Raw genomic sequence first — 15,445 nt, forward strand, 5'->3', positions numbered from 1 at the left:
GAATTTAATTTTACACAGCAATATCTATTGCCTCTCAGAGTTGAGCACATCCCCAATCTTTGATACTGTGATGATACATTCAAGACATATTAAATTCCAACGGGAACATCAAAACCTTTCTGATGGTTTGGCAAATTGCCTGAAATGTGGTGGACCAGTTCTATGAGTTCACGTATGATTGGAACGTACACACACAACTAATTTTTAAATAGACTCCCAACAGTTTGACTTTTAATGTGTCAATACCCAAACTCAGCTTTGAGTATGTTCTGACGTTTTAGTAGGTACCAAAAGAAAGAAACAAGGATGCTAAGCTGACTTTCACAAATGAGACTTCTTCAGTCACTCCAATAAGAATAACTTAACCATCTCTTTTGCCTGAATATTTATCTACTGGTAAGTGGCAAATTTGATACATGTGTGACAGGAAGAGAAATAATTTGAATGACCAAAACAGTTATAAATCTCCTCTGCTACATACCAAGAAAAAAGTAAATGATAAATGAGTAACAACGTGAATAACCTGTAAGAATTTGGAGAGAGCCAGTTCTAATCATCCTATAAACAAGTGTTTAAAAGGAAGATTTATTAAGCAACAGATTTAGTGTTGAAAGAGAATTTTGGAAGATGATTCCACTAATAGAAGTTTATCACTGAAGAACATTTAAAGGAATCAAATGGGGCCAAAGGGATTAAACACTCATGATTGGATAAAAGAACCTCCTTGGTTTAAGTGCTTTTGGTTGCTTCAGTCTGAAGAGAGGCATGGTACCAAAGAGGAGGAAATACAAACTTGAGAGGTTAAATTGTTATGATAGCACCAGACAATCGTGCTTTCACTGAGATTACATTACCTGTAACAGGAACAGGAGTGAAAAGTGACAATCTTGCACTAATAGCCTGTGGTTCTGGAAAGCCATAGTAAGTGGAGAAGACTGGAGAAACAAGGAGTCTGAAACACGGAATGCTTACTATACAGACAATATACAAAGGTTTTGTGTTTAATATAATATTGCATTTTATTTACTTCACATTATTTAAACATTGATTTCCACCTCTGCTTCCTAAATGACTATTGCTGCTTTAAATTAAGAACACTGAAGTTATGGAAGTCTTAAGGATAATACATACTGAAAGGAAGTGAATTTGAAAAAAAAAATGTTTTTAAATGTGGTTAGCATTTGTGTATGTAATCTACTGAAAAATAAACTGAAATTTCCCTTGTAACTGCAATCCCTCCTATAAAGGAAAATGTGCCTTTCAAAGACATAATACATGTATTTGATGTGGTACCCATTTGAGATTTAAAATATCTGAGTGTAGCCTCTTTTAGGCTATTTAACTTTCTTCGTATTTCAATTCCCTGCTAGTAAACCAAGGAGGATAATATTTTCACCTCTTGGAAACATTGTAAGGTACATTTTTTTTTTTTTTTTTTGGATTCAACTTAATACAAAATGTTCTGAGAAATTTTTTTTTCATTTGAAAAATGTTCATGTAGTTACTATTTGATTATTCTTTTTTCTTTATGCTTCAAATGCATTTAAATATTTTAATCTACTGGGAAAATGGTAGACGACTTTCATTCCCATCACAGGTCTCAAATTATTCCTTTTCCATTGCATTTCCCTTGTTCACCAAGCTGAATGTTCCCTCTTTATCATTCAAAACTCAACACTGAATTACCTTCTCATGAAGGACACGCCTCATGCAAAACTTTTGAACGTATATGTAGGAACAGGGTTCTGATTTATGGACAGTTCTTAAGCTTTACTTTAATTTTCCTTTTATTTTCATTGACAGCAAAATTTTCTGGAGAGTACAATCAAGATAGTGTATTCATAGAAATAACATTAACAGAAGCTTGGTCATAAATGAGAACAGTCATAATAACGATCTCCTTCACCAAGGCATTCCACACAGAGAGATAACAGCACAATAATTAAAGAATTTGTCGTTCGTCACACAACAGATACAAAAGAATTGCAATAACAAAATCATAATTTTAAAAAACGTTCTTATACTAAAAATAAAAGCAAAAATATGAGATCATGCACTGGAGACAAAAGCTAAAAGTGAATAGTTATAGCAAAAACATTGCAAAACATAAAAATGTTCAAGTATCATGAGAGGACAGGGGAAGATTCAAACACAACAGTTTCAGAATAAATCAATTCCATTTACTACCCTAGGAGGGACACTGACACCATGGTCTTTGTCCACAAATACTTTAGGCTGTTAGAATACATACCGTTACCCATTTAAAGGACAGATTCCATTTTCTTGGAGCGTGTCTACTGTTACAAGGATGGAATGAAATTCATTGTTTCCCTTGGTTACAAATAGACACTAATACTTCAGGAGAAATATTCTCGAGTATAGGCCAGTGTGATGCCTTGGAACAGTAGGGGCCTGGGGCGTGGGGGAGGGTTGGGAAGCATTGACTCTAGCCCTATTTTTTTCATCATGGTCTGTGAAACATACTTCATAGTCCTGAAATGAAATTTCACCCCATGTCTCAATTTTGCTGAAATTGAACCATCAGAACTAGCAGAGAGCAGTAAAAATAATAATTAAGTGGCTGACGTTGTCATTGATGCTTCTTTTTTTAAAAAGTATCGAAAAAAGAAACTGGATCACTTAACGAAACTAAGAATTGCATAATGCTTCAGTGGGGTTGTTCATACAGCAACAGCAAATTCTTCCCCCAACAGAACTCATCTACACAGTGCCTTTACACTTTGTGGTCGAAGACTATATCATATTTGAACAGTGGCTACTTTCTACATGATTAGGAAAGACATGTTTGTCATGGGAGTAAAAAAATAAAATTTGTCTGTTAAATTACACATAAATATAAGGTACAAATGTATTTTTAAAATACAGATTAAAATAATCACACTTGCATCGTGTACATACGAAAATACAGTATTCAATATTCAATATACACAGACACATTTATGATAAATGCAACTATTTGGCAATGCCAGTTCTCTCAGGGTTTTCTCTGTCCCCGATTTCCATACACACGGAAACAAGAATGCTTCGCTAGCATCTCCTAGCTCTGGCGAACGTCTTGAAGCAGTTTGTTAATCTCCGCCACCAGCTCGCTGGCATCCATGAGTTCGTGTTTCCCGTCGTTGAGATGGTTGAGCACATTATCAAAATCATCTTCTTCATAGTTTTCGGGGATCTCCTCCATGGCCGGCAGCCACTTGGAAGAAGGCTGCACACTGGAGTGAGTTCCAAGTGGGGGCCCCGAGTTGTTGGCGGGATTCTGAAAATGTGTACTAGCTGCCCAGGCTGCCACGCCTTGCGGGTAACCCGCAGTCTTGGCTGGCAAAGGCGCCTTCCGCCGTTCCAGAGAGTTGGAGCGATCCACCTCGGGACACTCGGAGCAGGTGTCCAGGGAAGGGGGTAGGAGGCGCTGGAACACGCTGCTCATTTCCGAGAGCAGAGAGGACGTGCTGGTGTCCCCGGAGTCCTCCTCGTTTGGGGAGTCCTTCCCAAAGGTGGAGAAACTCTTCTTCTTCTCACCAGAATCTGCAGGCTGGGCGTCGTCCTCAAGACTCTGATGGGGGTGCTGCTGCTGCTGGGGTTGTGCTGGGAATTCTTCCCCCGGGATGAACATGTTACTCCTGTAGTCAGAGGACGGCGAGGGCAGAGGAGGCATCCAGCACTGGTCAGAGTGTCCCAGGACCCTGCACTCCTCCGTGCAAAGCCTCATAGCTACACCCAAGGAAGACAACAGGGATTCATCGTCATGCTTAGCTTATCTCAAAATGGTAGAAAAGAATGCAAGTTTAGTCTTAAAAAAAACAGGACACCGTTTTAAACTACTACCGTGATGATACCCGCTATTTTACACATTAAATGGACTACAGTTACGGCTTTAATCTGAGTATCAGTTAAATGGACCTCTTTTTTCCCCCCGTTTATCAAAGAACAAAAGGAAGATTATGACTCACATACTTCTCAGGATTATTATTTCTGCTACTCAAGTAATGAGAAAATGGATTTATAACTTACACATGAGGATGACTGAAAAGGAGCGAAGGTATGGGTGGTGGGATATTTGCTGGATATAAATTCTAAAATCCTCAGAGCTGTACGGTGAAATCTGTGATTTTGGAATGCCACCAGATTAATTTTTGAGCAACACCTATGAGTAGCCTTCTGGATATTGGGGTCTATCTGACCAACTTTACTTTTAATGGAGGCATTGGGAATATAACAAGCTATCAGGTCATTATACTTAGTAAATTCTCTCAAAGGTATTTTGGATTATTTATTGATTTGTTACTTAAAATAGCAGTGCAAACTGTCCTCAACTACTGGACACCTATAGTTACTCTATTCAGAAGTCTTCTTTTAAAGGTTTGGAATTCAAATAGATGGAAAAGTCATCAAAATGTAAAAAAGAATATAAAAAATCCATTGGTTAGTTCTTCCAGTTGTTTTAATGTCTGATTGGAATTTGAGTGGCCATGCTCATAGAAAATAATAGATGATATTAGAAAAGCAGAAAATAAAGAGGAGAAAAATTTCTAAATTTGACAAAGGCAATAACTAAACTACAATAATAATAATGAAGGAATGCAAATAATAAATGCTATTAGAAAAGCAGAAAATAAAGAGAAAAATTTCTAAATTGACAAGTGCAATAACTAAACTACAATAAAAGGAACGATGAAGGATGCAGAAATGTAAAACATACTTCACAAATCACTTATCTCTTTCAGTGACAATTATGTCTCTTCGGCATCATGATTTTGCTTTAGAGCAAGTGACAATGCAGAAAATGCAAAGTAATTATCTTACATTTGAACGAAACTGGATTGATAATCAACCTCAGCTATCTAGTCAGAGCTTATTCTTTAGATCTGGCTATTTGAGCAAGGTTTCTCTTCTTCCCAAATTATTGCTAAAAAGGATGACACTTGAACGATGTCAAAGCCCTTATCAGGAGAAGCAAGTAGTGTCTTGTGTTTATTGTTGTATCCCTAGCACCAGGTAAAATGTCTGCATGGAATAAGAATGCACTATGTATTTTCTAATCATCAGGGAAATGCAAATCCGAACCACAATGAGATATCACTTCAAATCTGTCAAGATAACTACTACAAAAAAAATAATAACAAGTGTCGGCAAGGATGTGGAGAAATTCGAATACTTGTCCACTATTGCTAAGAACACAAAATGGTGCAGTCACTATGGAAAACAATATGGAAGTTCTTCAAAAAATCACAAGGATAACTATCATATTATCCAGCAGACCCACTTCTGAATACTTATCCAAAAGAATTGAATTCAGGATCTCAAAGAGCTATTAACACTCCCTTGTTCACCGCAGCACTATTCACAATAGCCACTGTGGGAAGACAACCCGAATGCCTACCAGCAGATGAATGGATAAAGAAAACACAGTATTTGCATACAGTGGAATATTATTGAGCCTTAAAAAAAGAAGGAAATTCTGCAATATGTGACAACATGGATGAACCTTGAGGACATTCTACTTAGTGAAATAAACCAGCCATAGGACAAATATGGCATGATTCCATGTATATAAGGTGTCTAAAATGAACAAATATATAGAATCCAAGAGTGAAATGGTGTTTGCTAAAAGGTGCATGTGCAGGGGGGTGAGAAAATGGGGAACTGCCAAACAATGGGCATAAAGTTTTGGTTGACCATAATGAAAAAGTTCTAGAGATCTGCTATACAACATTGTACCTATAGTTAAGAATGCTGTATTCTACAATTAAATATTTTTAAGAGGGTACGTCTCATGTTAAGTGTTCTTATGCAGTAAAATAAAATTTTAAAAAAGATTGATATGCAGAAAAAGAAAGGCGAAGAGTAAATGTTTCCTCTCAGAAAAAAAGAGAAATAAAGGACTTTGTTAAAAGGGGTGGAAGTCCCTCCCCTTCACCACTAAACCTTCGAGATAATTTGGTTTTATACCTCATCAATTCTGGACCTCATTCCTTAACAGAGAAGGGATAATCTGTGGAACAAAATCGAGAACAAGTGTTCTGAAGGAGAAAAAGGTCTGATTGGTAGGAAAACTAGAAATACATAGAAAGTAGAAAAAATGCAGAAACTGCAGAACTAACTATGGGTAAAAGGAAGGGCAAACACCCAGAATCCTTGTGTGATTTTGCCATGAAGAAAGCATACTCTTTCAGCATATCATTTCCTATTTAAATTTAAATAAAGATGGATGATTTAAGAAGAAAAGCATGTTTAGATTTACTGACGGCATGGCATGCATTTTTACTGCTGAGAAATAATTACTATTGTTCATCATTTATGTGGACAAAACCAAAAGGAGTTGAAAGTAACTGGAATGCCTTAATAGCACTGAGGTTTTCTCAGCAGTGAAATAGCTATCAAAGTGGTAATGAAGTTTTTTCCCTAATTCCCTGGGTCTCTGAAAATGGAAAGGAGACCCGTCTCTCTTGTCTTACACACATCCTGTTGGAAGGACCAGAAACAGGTCTGATGATACCTTTCATTTGTTTTCTGGCCTTTGACCCTGTGGGAAGGACTTAATTTTTTGATTATTTGATTGTCTTTGTTTTCTTTTAATATTTAATGACAGTGGGGGAAAACGGAAAAATTACATAGGCTTCTAAGAATCCCGAGTATGATCAACTTTCTAGAGACCCGAATATAATGAACATGCAACCAAAAATACAATCTGGATGATTCAAATGATGGTATATGTCCACAGGTAATTTTGTTTACAGGAATTTTTTAAAACAGGGAATGCCATTTTAATGAAACAATAAATAAATGGAACCCTGAGTATTAAATAATACATTAACATAATTTTTTTAAATTCAGAAAATAGGAAAAATTGAAGAAGACAGGCTAATAGAGAGAATATTGGCAAAAATAGAGATAAGAAGGTAGTGAGTGGCACAGAATAGACCATTTCTGTTTCAGTGATATGCTCAACCTTTTCCCTGGAGACCCAACTATTTAAAAACATTCTCAGTGTACATATAATTCAGAGCCACAGAGGTCTCATACCACACCCAGTAAGTCAGAACTTACTGGCAAGTGGTGCATATGGCTAATCTTTCTGTCTCTCCTTGAAACCTGCCAGGTGGTTACATTTCCCCTGGGAAGGGGAAGGCTTGAGGGAGCAGACAACTCTTCTTTCCCACTATATGTCTTCCAATTTTGTGACTTACTATACTTTTTAGGTAGGACTCGACGTAAGAAGAAGAAACGAAAAGTAGGTGCCGAACTTCCATCAAGTCATGAGTTACTGAATAACCAATCAGTTATCTAGTCAGAGCCTGCCATATGTGGAGTGCCATGATAGATCCTTGTCCTCAAATGGTTTCAGATCTAGTTCTGAGTCTAGTGTAAGAAATGAGGCTCCAGATGCCCAGTTTAAGTGCCAGCCTATATGATGCTAAAGGCATGTCAAGAAAAGGAAAAAAAAGAGGCAAAGTGGAGACTAAAGTAGTTAAAGACACAAACTGTGAGAGATGAACAGGATTCGGATAGACACAGTGAAGAGAAGCCAGTTGGTTTTTGTTTTTTTTTTTTTTCAGATAGAAAGGCAACATGAACAAAGGATGGACGTGGAAAGATGGTTCTGACTATTGCAAAAGATACGAAACAGCCCAAAATGAGAGTTAATAAGTCAGGAGTGGATTTTATTGGCCTTGGAATGCCAAGGGAAGTAGTTTTATTAGGTGTTGCTGGGCAACAAAAGTCAATAACTGATTTTAAACCAAAAAAACTTTAAATTAAAATGTTCTGAAAAAGTTGTTCAAGCTGCATAAGAGAAATATTTGACAAAGGGAGGAGGTGCTAGAGAGTGAACCTCAGCTTGTATGCCGGGCCAGTAAAAGGGCCCTGGAAGAATAGCCAGGACCCGGATACCAGCCATGACGATGGACAGAACTTGGAATTAGAGAGAAATGTCGGAGTAAAGTAATCACCGATGGCAGATTAATGAAAAGTGGAATGAGCTCGGCAAAGGAGTTTCACAAGAAACAAAATCAAAAGGCCTTTATAAATCACACTGGTGCCGCTAAGACATTGGAAAAATGGAGATTCTGCAAGTAGTTCAAGATTTTGCACTGTAGCGCAAAGTTGAATGAGTAAGGAAGAAAGCATGTTGACAAACATGAGCTAACGGACAAGAATGCTTGCTGATTTTACTGCTCAGAATGCAGGATATTTCTGTGGGAATTAATAGAATGAATGACCAGAAATGACCTTGTTGGCAGGCAATGCAACATAACATAATCTATATTTGATCACAGTTTAATGCAGAAAACCAGTTGGAATAAGACACTTAAGTCCTAAAAATACACATGCTTTCAAAAACTGCACTGATTTCTGTTAATGGCATTCAGATGTGGACTTACATTTTTTTTTTTTTTTTCCTACTTGGCCTGTTTCCTGGGAATATAAGTTTACAAAGCATGAGCTGCCAGAAAGAATAATAAACCAGAAAATGGGTGAAGTATCATCAGAAGGATGGTCATAATTAAAGTAGCTCTGCACAGATACTCAGTATACATGTAACTTTCTACACCAGCCAGACATGAAGAAAGCTTAAAATATTTTATAAGTCACTGGGAATATCCTGGTGCTCTATGCCACCTGAATGCTTTCCCCACATGGAGGCAGGTAGATAGTAAGAAAGAAATGTATCTACAGTGAAACAACATCATACACCAGCAATATAACTCTCCCACCACACGCCCAGAGTAAGTATGACTGTGCAAATATGGAATGTTTTGAAAGGGTTGTCTGTATATTGAGCGGTATCATTGTTGATAATATAAAAGCCAAACTCCTAACTTTGAACGAAATGTTAACTTAGAAGGAGCCTAAAGCCACTCACTAAATAAGACTCACTATTACCTAGACTGTATATCTACCCATTGTTTCCTCAATGTCTTTATTAACATGCATTTTTATTTTATTTTTAATGCAAGCATTAGATAATTCTCCTGCCATGAACATGTCTGGTGTTGGTAACTTTGAAAGAATGAAAGAGAAGTCCTGCCTTTTTCTAAAACAGGTCAGCTAATATAATTATACAATTTCAGAATTCAAAAGGACTTTAGATATCATTTAGGCCCACAAATAGAAAAGTTATCTCAATAGGGAAAGTTATTTTCCTCTTAGCTATATCAATAAATTATAATTTCAGGGGCGCCTGGTGGGGGGGAGGTCTGTTGGGTAAGTTTCTGACTTCGGCTCAGGTCATTATCCCACAGTTTGTGGGTTCGAGCCCCACATTGGGCCTAGAGACTGCTTCAGATTCTGTGTCTCCCTCTCTCTCTGCCCCTCCCCCACTCACACTCTGTCTCTCTGTCTCTCTGTCTCTCTCTCTCTCTAATAAATAATTTTTTTTAATTTAAATGAATAGGTTTCACACAATTTAAAAAGAACTTACATAATGAAATACTGATGTTATGCCCACTGTACTACTTTTCATTTGAGAAATCACATTATTCAACATTGAGGACCAATATTCAAAATTAGGGTTCCATCAACATCATGGAACCATAGAAATTTAGCCAGCCAGCCCTTTCCTTTCATTGGTAAAAATAATAAAACTGATTCTCTTTGAGCAAGTTTTCTGAGGCTGTATGTATCCCATTGGATTTTCAGAGATTCATTTTCTTCCTTGAAATAGGGAGTCTCTGAATGAAACAAAGAAACAAAGACACCACTGTGCAAATATTGGTTCTTATGTACATTGTAGCCCTAATGCCAGCAGAAGTCCTTTCCACACACTCATCCTGCCACAGATACGATATCTATGACTGTAATAACATAATGAAATAGGCAGCATTTAATCACTTCATAGAGGATAATTAGACTTCAGAATATAGGAATAAATCCATTACTAAACTTATTTTTTAAAAACCTGTTGCTTCATTACTCTTAATAGGTTGGTATTTAAGAGTATGGGATTGGTTCAAATCTCACCTCTACCATGTACAAACTGCCTGATTTGGGATACATTTTTGGATGGAACTCAGACGGCAATTCGTTTTGCTCTGCCTTTCTTTAATTTATCAAATGGCAGGCACTTGATTAACACTCAGCTGATCAAATTCAGTGGAGTTTAGGAATGTAAGTAGCCAGGGCGATGTTTTTATGTGTTCCTAAGAGTCGATTGAATATTACAGTCTCTGGTAACGGGGTTGCTGCAGTGATGTAGTCAGTGTTTACCCAGTTGGTTCAGACAGGTTCTACTGCACAGTCAGAGAGGGGGGACTCTATGGAAAACGTGGCTTTTAACTTCCCAGGGTCTCCTCCATCTGGCTACAGACTTAACATTTCCCTTGTAAACGCGTGTGCCTCTTCAACTACCGTGCGGATAGGAAATGAACGGTGGCAAAAATATTCTGTGCTTCCCACCTACAAAGCTGCATTCTTTGTCCTATTTTTGGTGATTGAAATGTACCATTCCCTAGTGTATTTTAATCTCTGATTCTGTGAGTGGGTTCCCATCACAGGAAATTTGTGTCTTCCAAATTATAGCCCAGTTCACCACCATGCACCAAAACAGGCCGTTTGAATAACAACAACCACCCAGTAATTTCATAGAGTTGCTCAAGAGTATCCTGTGGCAGCACTGGATGGGGGCAGGGAGAGGAAAGAAATAGTGTGGCTCTCTATCCCCCTCTCCCCACTCCTTCCTTCTTGTCCTGCTCCGCTCTCGTGCTTACCCCTCCTCCACCAGCTGCCGTGTCTGAAGTTTAAGAAAATAATTCTGAGGGGCTCCAGGTCATGTTCAATGCTAATAGTGTACAGATGACAGATACTTCAGTGCAAAGGACAAAGAAAAATGTAAGCATGGGAGAAACTGTGCACTCCATGGGTGTAACAGATCTGAAAGTAAGAATTTACCGTCTATCACCACCCTCTTACCTGCTGGAATTCTTCCATCTGTAAGGAACAGGTCACTGAATCCTTCACCCAGCAGCCTGTCTATTGGTGAATCTCGCCCCAGATCATAATCACTGTCTCCTGCTTCACTGTCACCACGGCCACTGTCTTTCAAGCTAAATTTGTCCATGTCTTGGAGGGCATATCTAGAAAGATAAATCAGGGAAAGTATGGTTTTTACTCTTTAGCATTCACGCCATTAGAGACTCAATAGGTAACAGGGGGATAATTCATACCTATAACTCCTGGAATATTTGTTTCCTCGAAAACTTGGCCTTGGTTGATATTGCCCCTGGTGAAGCATTGAAAGAAGCTGGGAGACCTGCTGGAAACCAAACACACAGAACTGATTTCTGGAAGCAAACCCCCTAATACTCACGAGCTTAAGCAAGGAAAAACAGTTGCTCACTGCTTTTCATCCTGATGAATTGAACATGTTATCTCTGTTTTAAAGATTTACACATGCTGGAATGTGGCAGACGATGCAGCCAGGCACCACACACAACTGAATACATCCCGGAGAGGCTTGAATGATCTCATACACTGCTTTTTTTTTTTTTTTTTTTTTTTGAAAGAGAACTCCTTTATAAATAATAGACTGAGTTCCTTTATGTTTTAGTTCAGGTTAAAGAGGTCCATTATAAAAATACATGGAAAATATTGTAAGATGCAACAGTCTAGCACATGCAGTTAAAATAAGGTCAGAAAAAATTCAAAAGTTGAACAAATACAACATGCATTCAGATGGGATTCTGGAGGCCTTGGGTTTTTGCTGGTGCTGTTGTTGTTATCTTTTGGCTTTTTTTTTTTTTTTTTTTTTTTCTGAGTAGAAGCCACAACTGTGAGAATGAAACAAGTCCCTTTATTTGTGGCTTCCAGTATCTTAATCTGGGAAGGAAGGGTATTCTAATTAGATAGTCATTTGGGAGATTCACATTTATTTTTCAATACTATGCATCATACATGCAAGCCCATTCTTTAAGAAAAACAGAACAGCATGCTAAACTATGCATACTTGCTACATACAGGTGATGTACCTTGTATCCCATTTAATTCGGATATTGTTAGTATTGTTTACTGCTTAAAGGAGACACTTAAGAACTAGCACATACACAACCTCTGCACACTAGCAGCTGACCGTGTCAGTGAGTTGGTACAGAGTGCGATCTTACCTCAACGGCAGGAGTGGCATGGGTGAGTTCTAGTGAGAAATTCTCTGGCACGTGGTTGGATGAGATTGTCACCAAACTGTTGAGGGACTGGTGACTGTGGTGACTCTGCCGGCTGCCCATCTGCCCTCTTTCCAAGGTGGGGGATGAGGATGGAGACGATCTGTGATGAGATCTGATGGGCAGAGTGCCATTCATCGTAGGCACCAATGTGATGTCCCCTTTGTGAATCTGCCTGGATGGCCTTTTTGGGTGGTGCTGGTAAGTGGATTCTGCTACCCTGCAGTTGTAGGATCTAGTGTCTTTCTTTTCTCGGTTACACCTCGTTGCAAACAGCACCATGATAACCAACAACACAGCACAAATTGCTCCTAAGGAAATAATTATAACCATGGAGACATCCAAAGATGCCTGGCTGACTGAGGTCATTGCTGTACTTGTCACTGACTCTGCATATTCAAAGATCGTACACTTCAGAAGGACTTTGGTATGCAGCTGGGGATTGCCTTTGTCCTGGATGATGACTGAGAGCTCCCACTCGGTGTAGGAAACAGATTCCATGCTTACGTTGGTATGGATGTCACATGATCGTGGATCGATTAAAAAGATATTCTCCTCATTGCCTGCTATTATGGAGCAGCTGAGTTCAGCATTCACACCAGAGTCTCTGTCAATTGCCCTTATTCTTGTGACATGAAAGCCACTTTCAGCCCCTTTGGGTATGGAGATTTCTGCAGTATTATTGCGCAGAGCAGGCCCAATAACCACAGGGACGTTGTCATTTTCATCAATGATGGTGAGCACAACTGTGGTATTGCTTACTAGTTGCTTTGGACTTCCTCCGTCTCTTGCTTCAACCACGAAAGTGATCTGACTCACTTCCTCATGATCAAAGATTCTGAGGGCATAGATGGCTCCATTAGATGGGTCAATGGTGACATAGGTAGTTATGGAACTGCCCAGGATAAAACTCTCCAAAATGGTATATGTAACTTGCCCATTTTCTCCAAGATCAGGATCTGTGGCCGTAACGGTGGTGATATATGCCCCTGGCGAGTTATTCTCTGAGATTGCAAATTCATATCGACTTCTCTGGAAGTGGGGTGGATTGTCATTTATATCATTGATCTGAACAGTAAAATGTTTTACTGAAGAAAGACTGGGTGTCCCCTTGTCCTCAGCGATTACAGTCAAACTGTATTCAGATCTCTTTTCTCTATCCAATGTGGCATTTGTCAAGATTAAATAATTGTTTTCATAAGTCTTCTGAAGTTTAAAGTGACCATGTCCGTGAAGCTTACAAACTATTTCTCCATTCAGCCCAGAATCCTTGTCCTGAACCCTGACCAAAGCAACAAATGTGTCAATGGGATCCCCCTCAAAAATATAAGATATTTCTTCTTTTCCAGGGGACATGAGGTTTATGTTGATTTCAGGTTTATTGTCATTAACATCCACAACCTTGATTATAATTTTGCAGTGAGCTGGGATTGAATTTGGGCCCAAATCTTGAGCCTGAACATCAATCTCATAGGATTTGGTGATTTCATAATCCACTTGCTTGAAAAGAGTCAAATGTCCTTTTTCTGAGTCAATTTTAAAAGTCTCTATAATTTTGGGAGACACATGACTGCTGAAGGAATATACAATTTTCCCATTAGCGCCCTCATCTGGATCTGTGGCATTCAGGTCAAGGAGCAAAGTGCCAACGGGGGAGTTTTCTAAGAGTTGTATTACATAAGACTGCTGCTCAAAAGCAGGGCTGTTGTCGTTGGAGTCGGAAATGCTTATTTTTAGTATGGATGAGCCAGACCTCTGAGGCACCCCCATGTCTGAGGCAGTGAGCTGAAGCTCATAGCTTGACTTCAGCTCGCGATCCAGCTCTCTGACCACTATGAGTTCTGCATACTTGGCTCCATCGGTCCTGGTGCGAACCTCAATACTAAAAAAATCATTGGCAGAGAGAGAGTAGGTGTGGAGGGAATTTTCCCCAACATCTGGATCAAATGCACTGTCCAGGGGGATGCGCGTCCCCACGGCCGCGCTCTCGGATATCTCAATAGGTATGACAGATCTTGAGAACTGGGGAGCATTGTCATTGATATCCAGCACTTCGACTTCAATATGGAAAAGCTGCAGATGCTCGGTGGGTAGAGTGATCACATCAAACTCTATGGAGCAGTTCAAGTTTTTCTGGCACAGTTGTTCGCGGTCGATTTTAGCCCCTATGCTGATTTCTCCGTTATCCTCATTTACTACAAGGAGAGGAGAATTCCCCCTTTGCATGGCTCGGAAACGAACGGTGGAAGGATTAGGTAGCTTAACTAAAACATCAGCCACATCCTCTGATAGTCTTGCAATCACTGATCCAACCCTCTGCTCCTCATAAATCCTGTATTTCAAATTCTTGCCCAGCACATCGCAGTTGAAAGACACCGTCAGGAGTGCAAAAACAAATCTAAAGTGCATTTTAGCATTCATTTGGCACCTCGGTCAGTTTGGGAGACTCCTCACACAGACCAAGTTAAAACAGCAAAGCAATTCCCCTCAACTTCCTTTGGCAACTTAAAGCTAAGCTACGTTTGGTACTTGCCACTTGAAAGCGTCTCTTAATAACACAGCACAGCAATTAACAGCTCGCAAACTTTTGGTTTATACACACCGTGTCACGACTCGCAGCTCTTGTCGGCGCGGAGTCCGAGCCTTGCATTTGTCCTCTCCGCAGGCAGAAGAGGGTCACCTCCGCGCTTCCCTCCTTGTGTTGTCGGAAGCCATCGATTGCAGGGTGCCGGCAGAGGCTGCAGTGAATCTTTCTCCAGCGATGCTCTCTCCCTTTCTCCGCGCGGCTGCAGACTAAACACCCGTGATTGCTGACTCCAGTCTAAAATCTGTACAACTTCACTCCAACTCAGACAAAGCTCTCTTGCCCGGCGTGTGTTGAATCGCTTCCAGCCAATCAGCGTGCTTCCAAATCAAAAGCTGATGGTGTCCCCAAAGCGAGGGCGGTCGCCGAGAGTGGAGGGTGGAGAGGGAGAGCGAGCGGCGAGGAGGAAGGCGGGGGCTTGGGGCGGGCGGGGGGTGGGGGGGGGGGGCGCGGCTGGGAGAGCCGGGAGGAGGGCCGGTTGGGGGCTGGGGGAGGAGGATGGGAGCCGCTCCTTCGCTCCGCTCCTCCCTTCCTCCTCCCCACGCCCCCCTCCTCCTCCCAGTCTACAGCATTCACTTTCTCTGAGCGTGCCACGACAAAGGGGAGCAAATTACAGAAGAAAAACTTTAAATCAACTTCTGGTCGCCTTTATTTAGTTGGCATCTTAAATTGTTCTGGTTTTCTTAAT

At 39.9% G+C, this 15,445-nt stretch overlaps 1 protein-coding gene across 2 annotated transcripts; it reads right to left on the bottom strand.

Moving 5' to 3' along the window:
* Positions 1-1,769: 1,769 nt before the first annotated feature.
* Positions 1,770-15,079, bottom strand: PCDH18 (protocadherin 18). Of its 2 annotated transcripts, none has more exons than XM_060654177.3 (4): positions 12,117-15,079; positions 11,181-11,269; positions 10,927-11,090; positions 1,770-3,729 (listed from the first exon to the last, which is right to left on the bottom strand). In XM_060654177.3, the coding sequence occupies exons 1-4, from the start codon at positions 14,592-14,594 to the stop codon at positions 3,059-3,061; spliced, it is 3,402 nt and encodes a 1,133-aa protein (XP_060510160.1). In that variant the 5' UTR covers positions 14,595-15,079; the 3' UTR covers positions 1,770-3,058. The 2 variants fall into 2 exon arrangements, with proteins under 2 accessions (XP_060510160.1, XP_060510161.1); XM_060654178.3 differs by having other exon boundaries at positions 11,181-11,266; positions 12,117-15,077.
* Positions 15,080-15,445: the final 366 nt, after the last annotated feature.

The sequence above is a fragment of the Panthera onca genome, chromosome B1 (assembly GCF_046562875.1).
Source record: "Panthera onca isolate mPanOnc1 chromosome B1, mPanOnc1 haplotype 2, whole genome shotgun sequence".
Classification (NCBI taxonomy): domain Eukaryota; kingdom Metazoa; phylum Chordata; class Mammalia; order Carnivora; family Felidae; genus Panthera; species Panthera onca.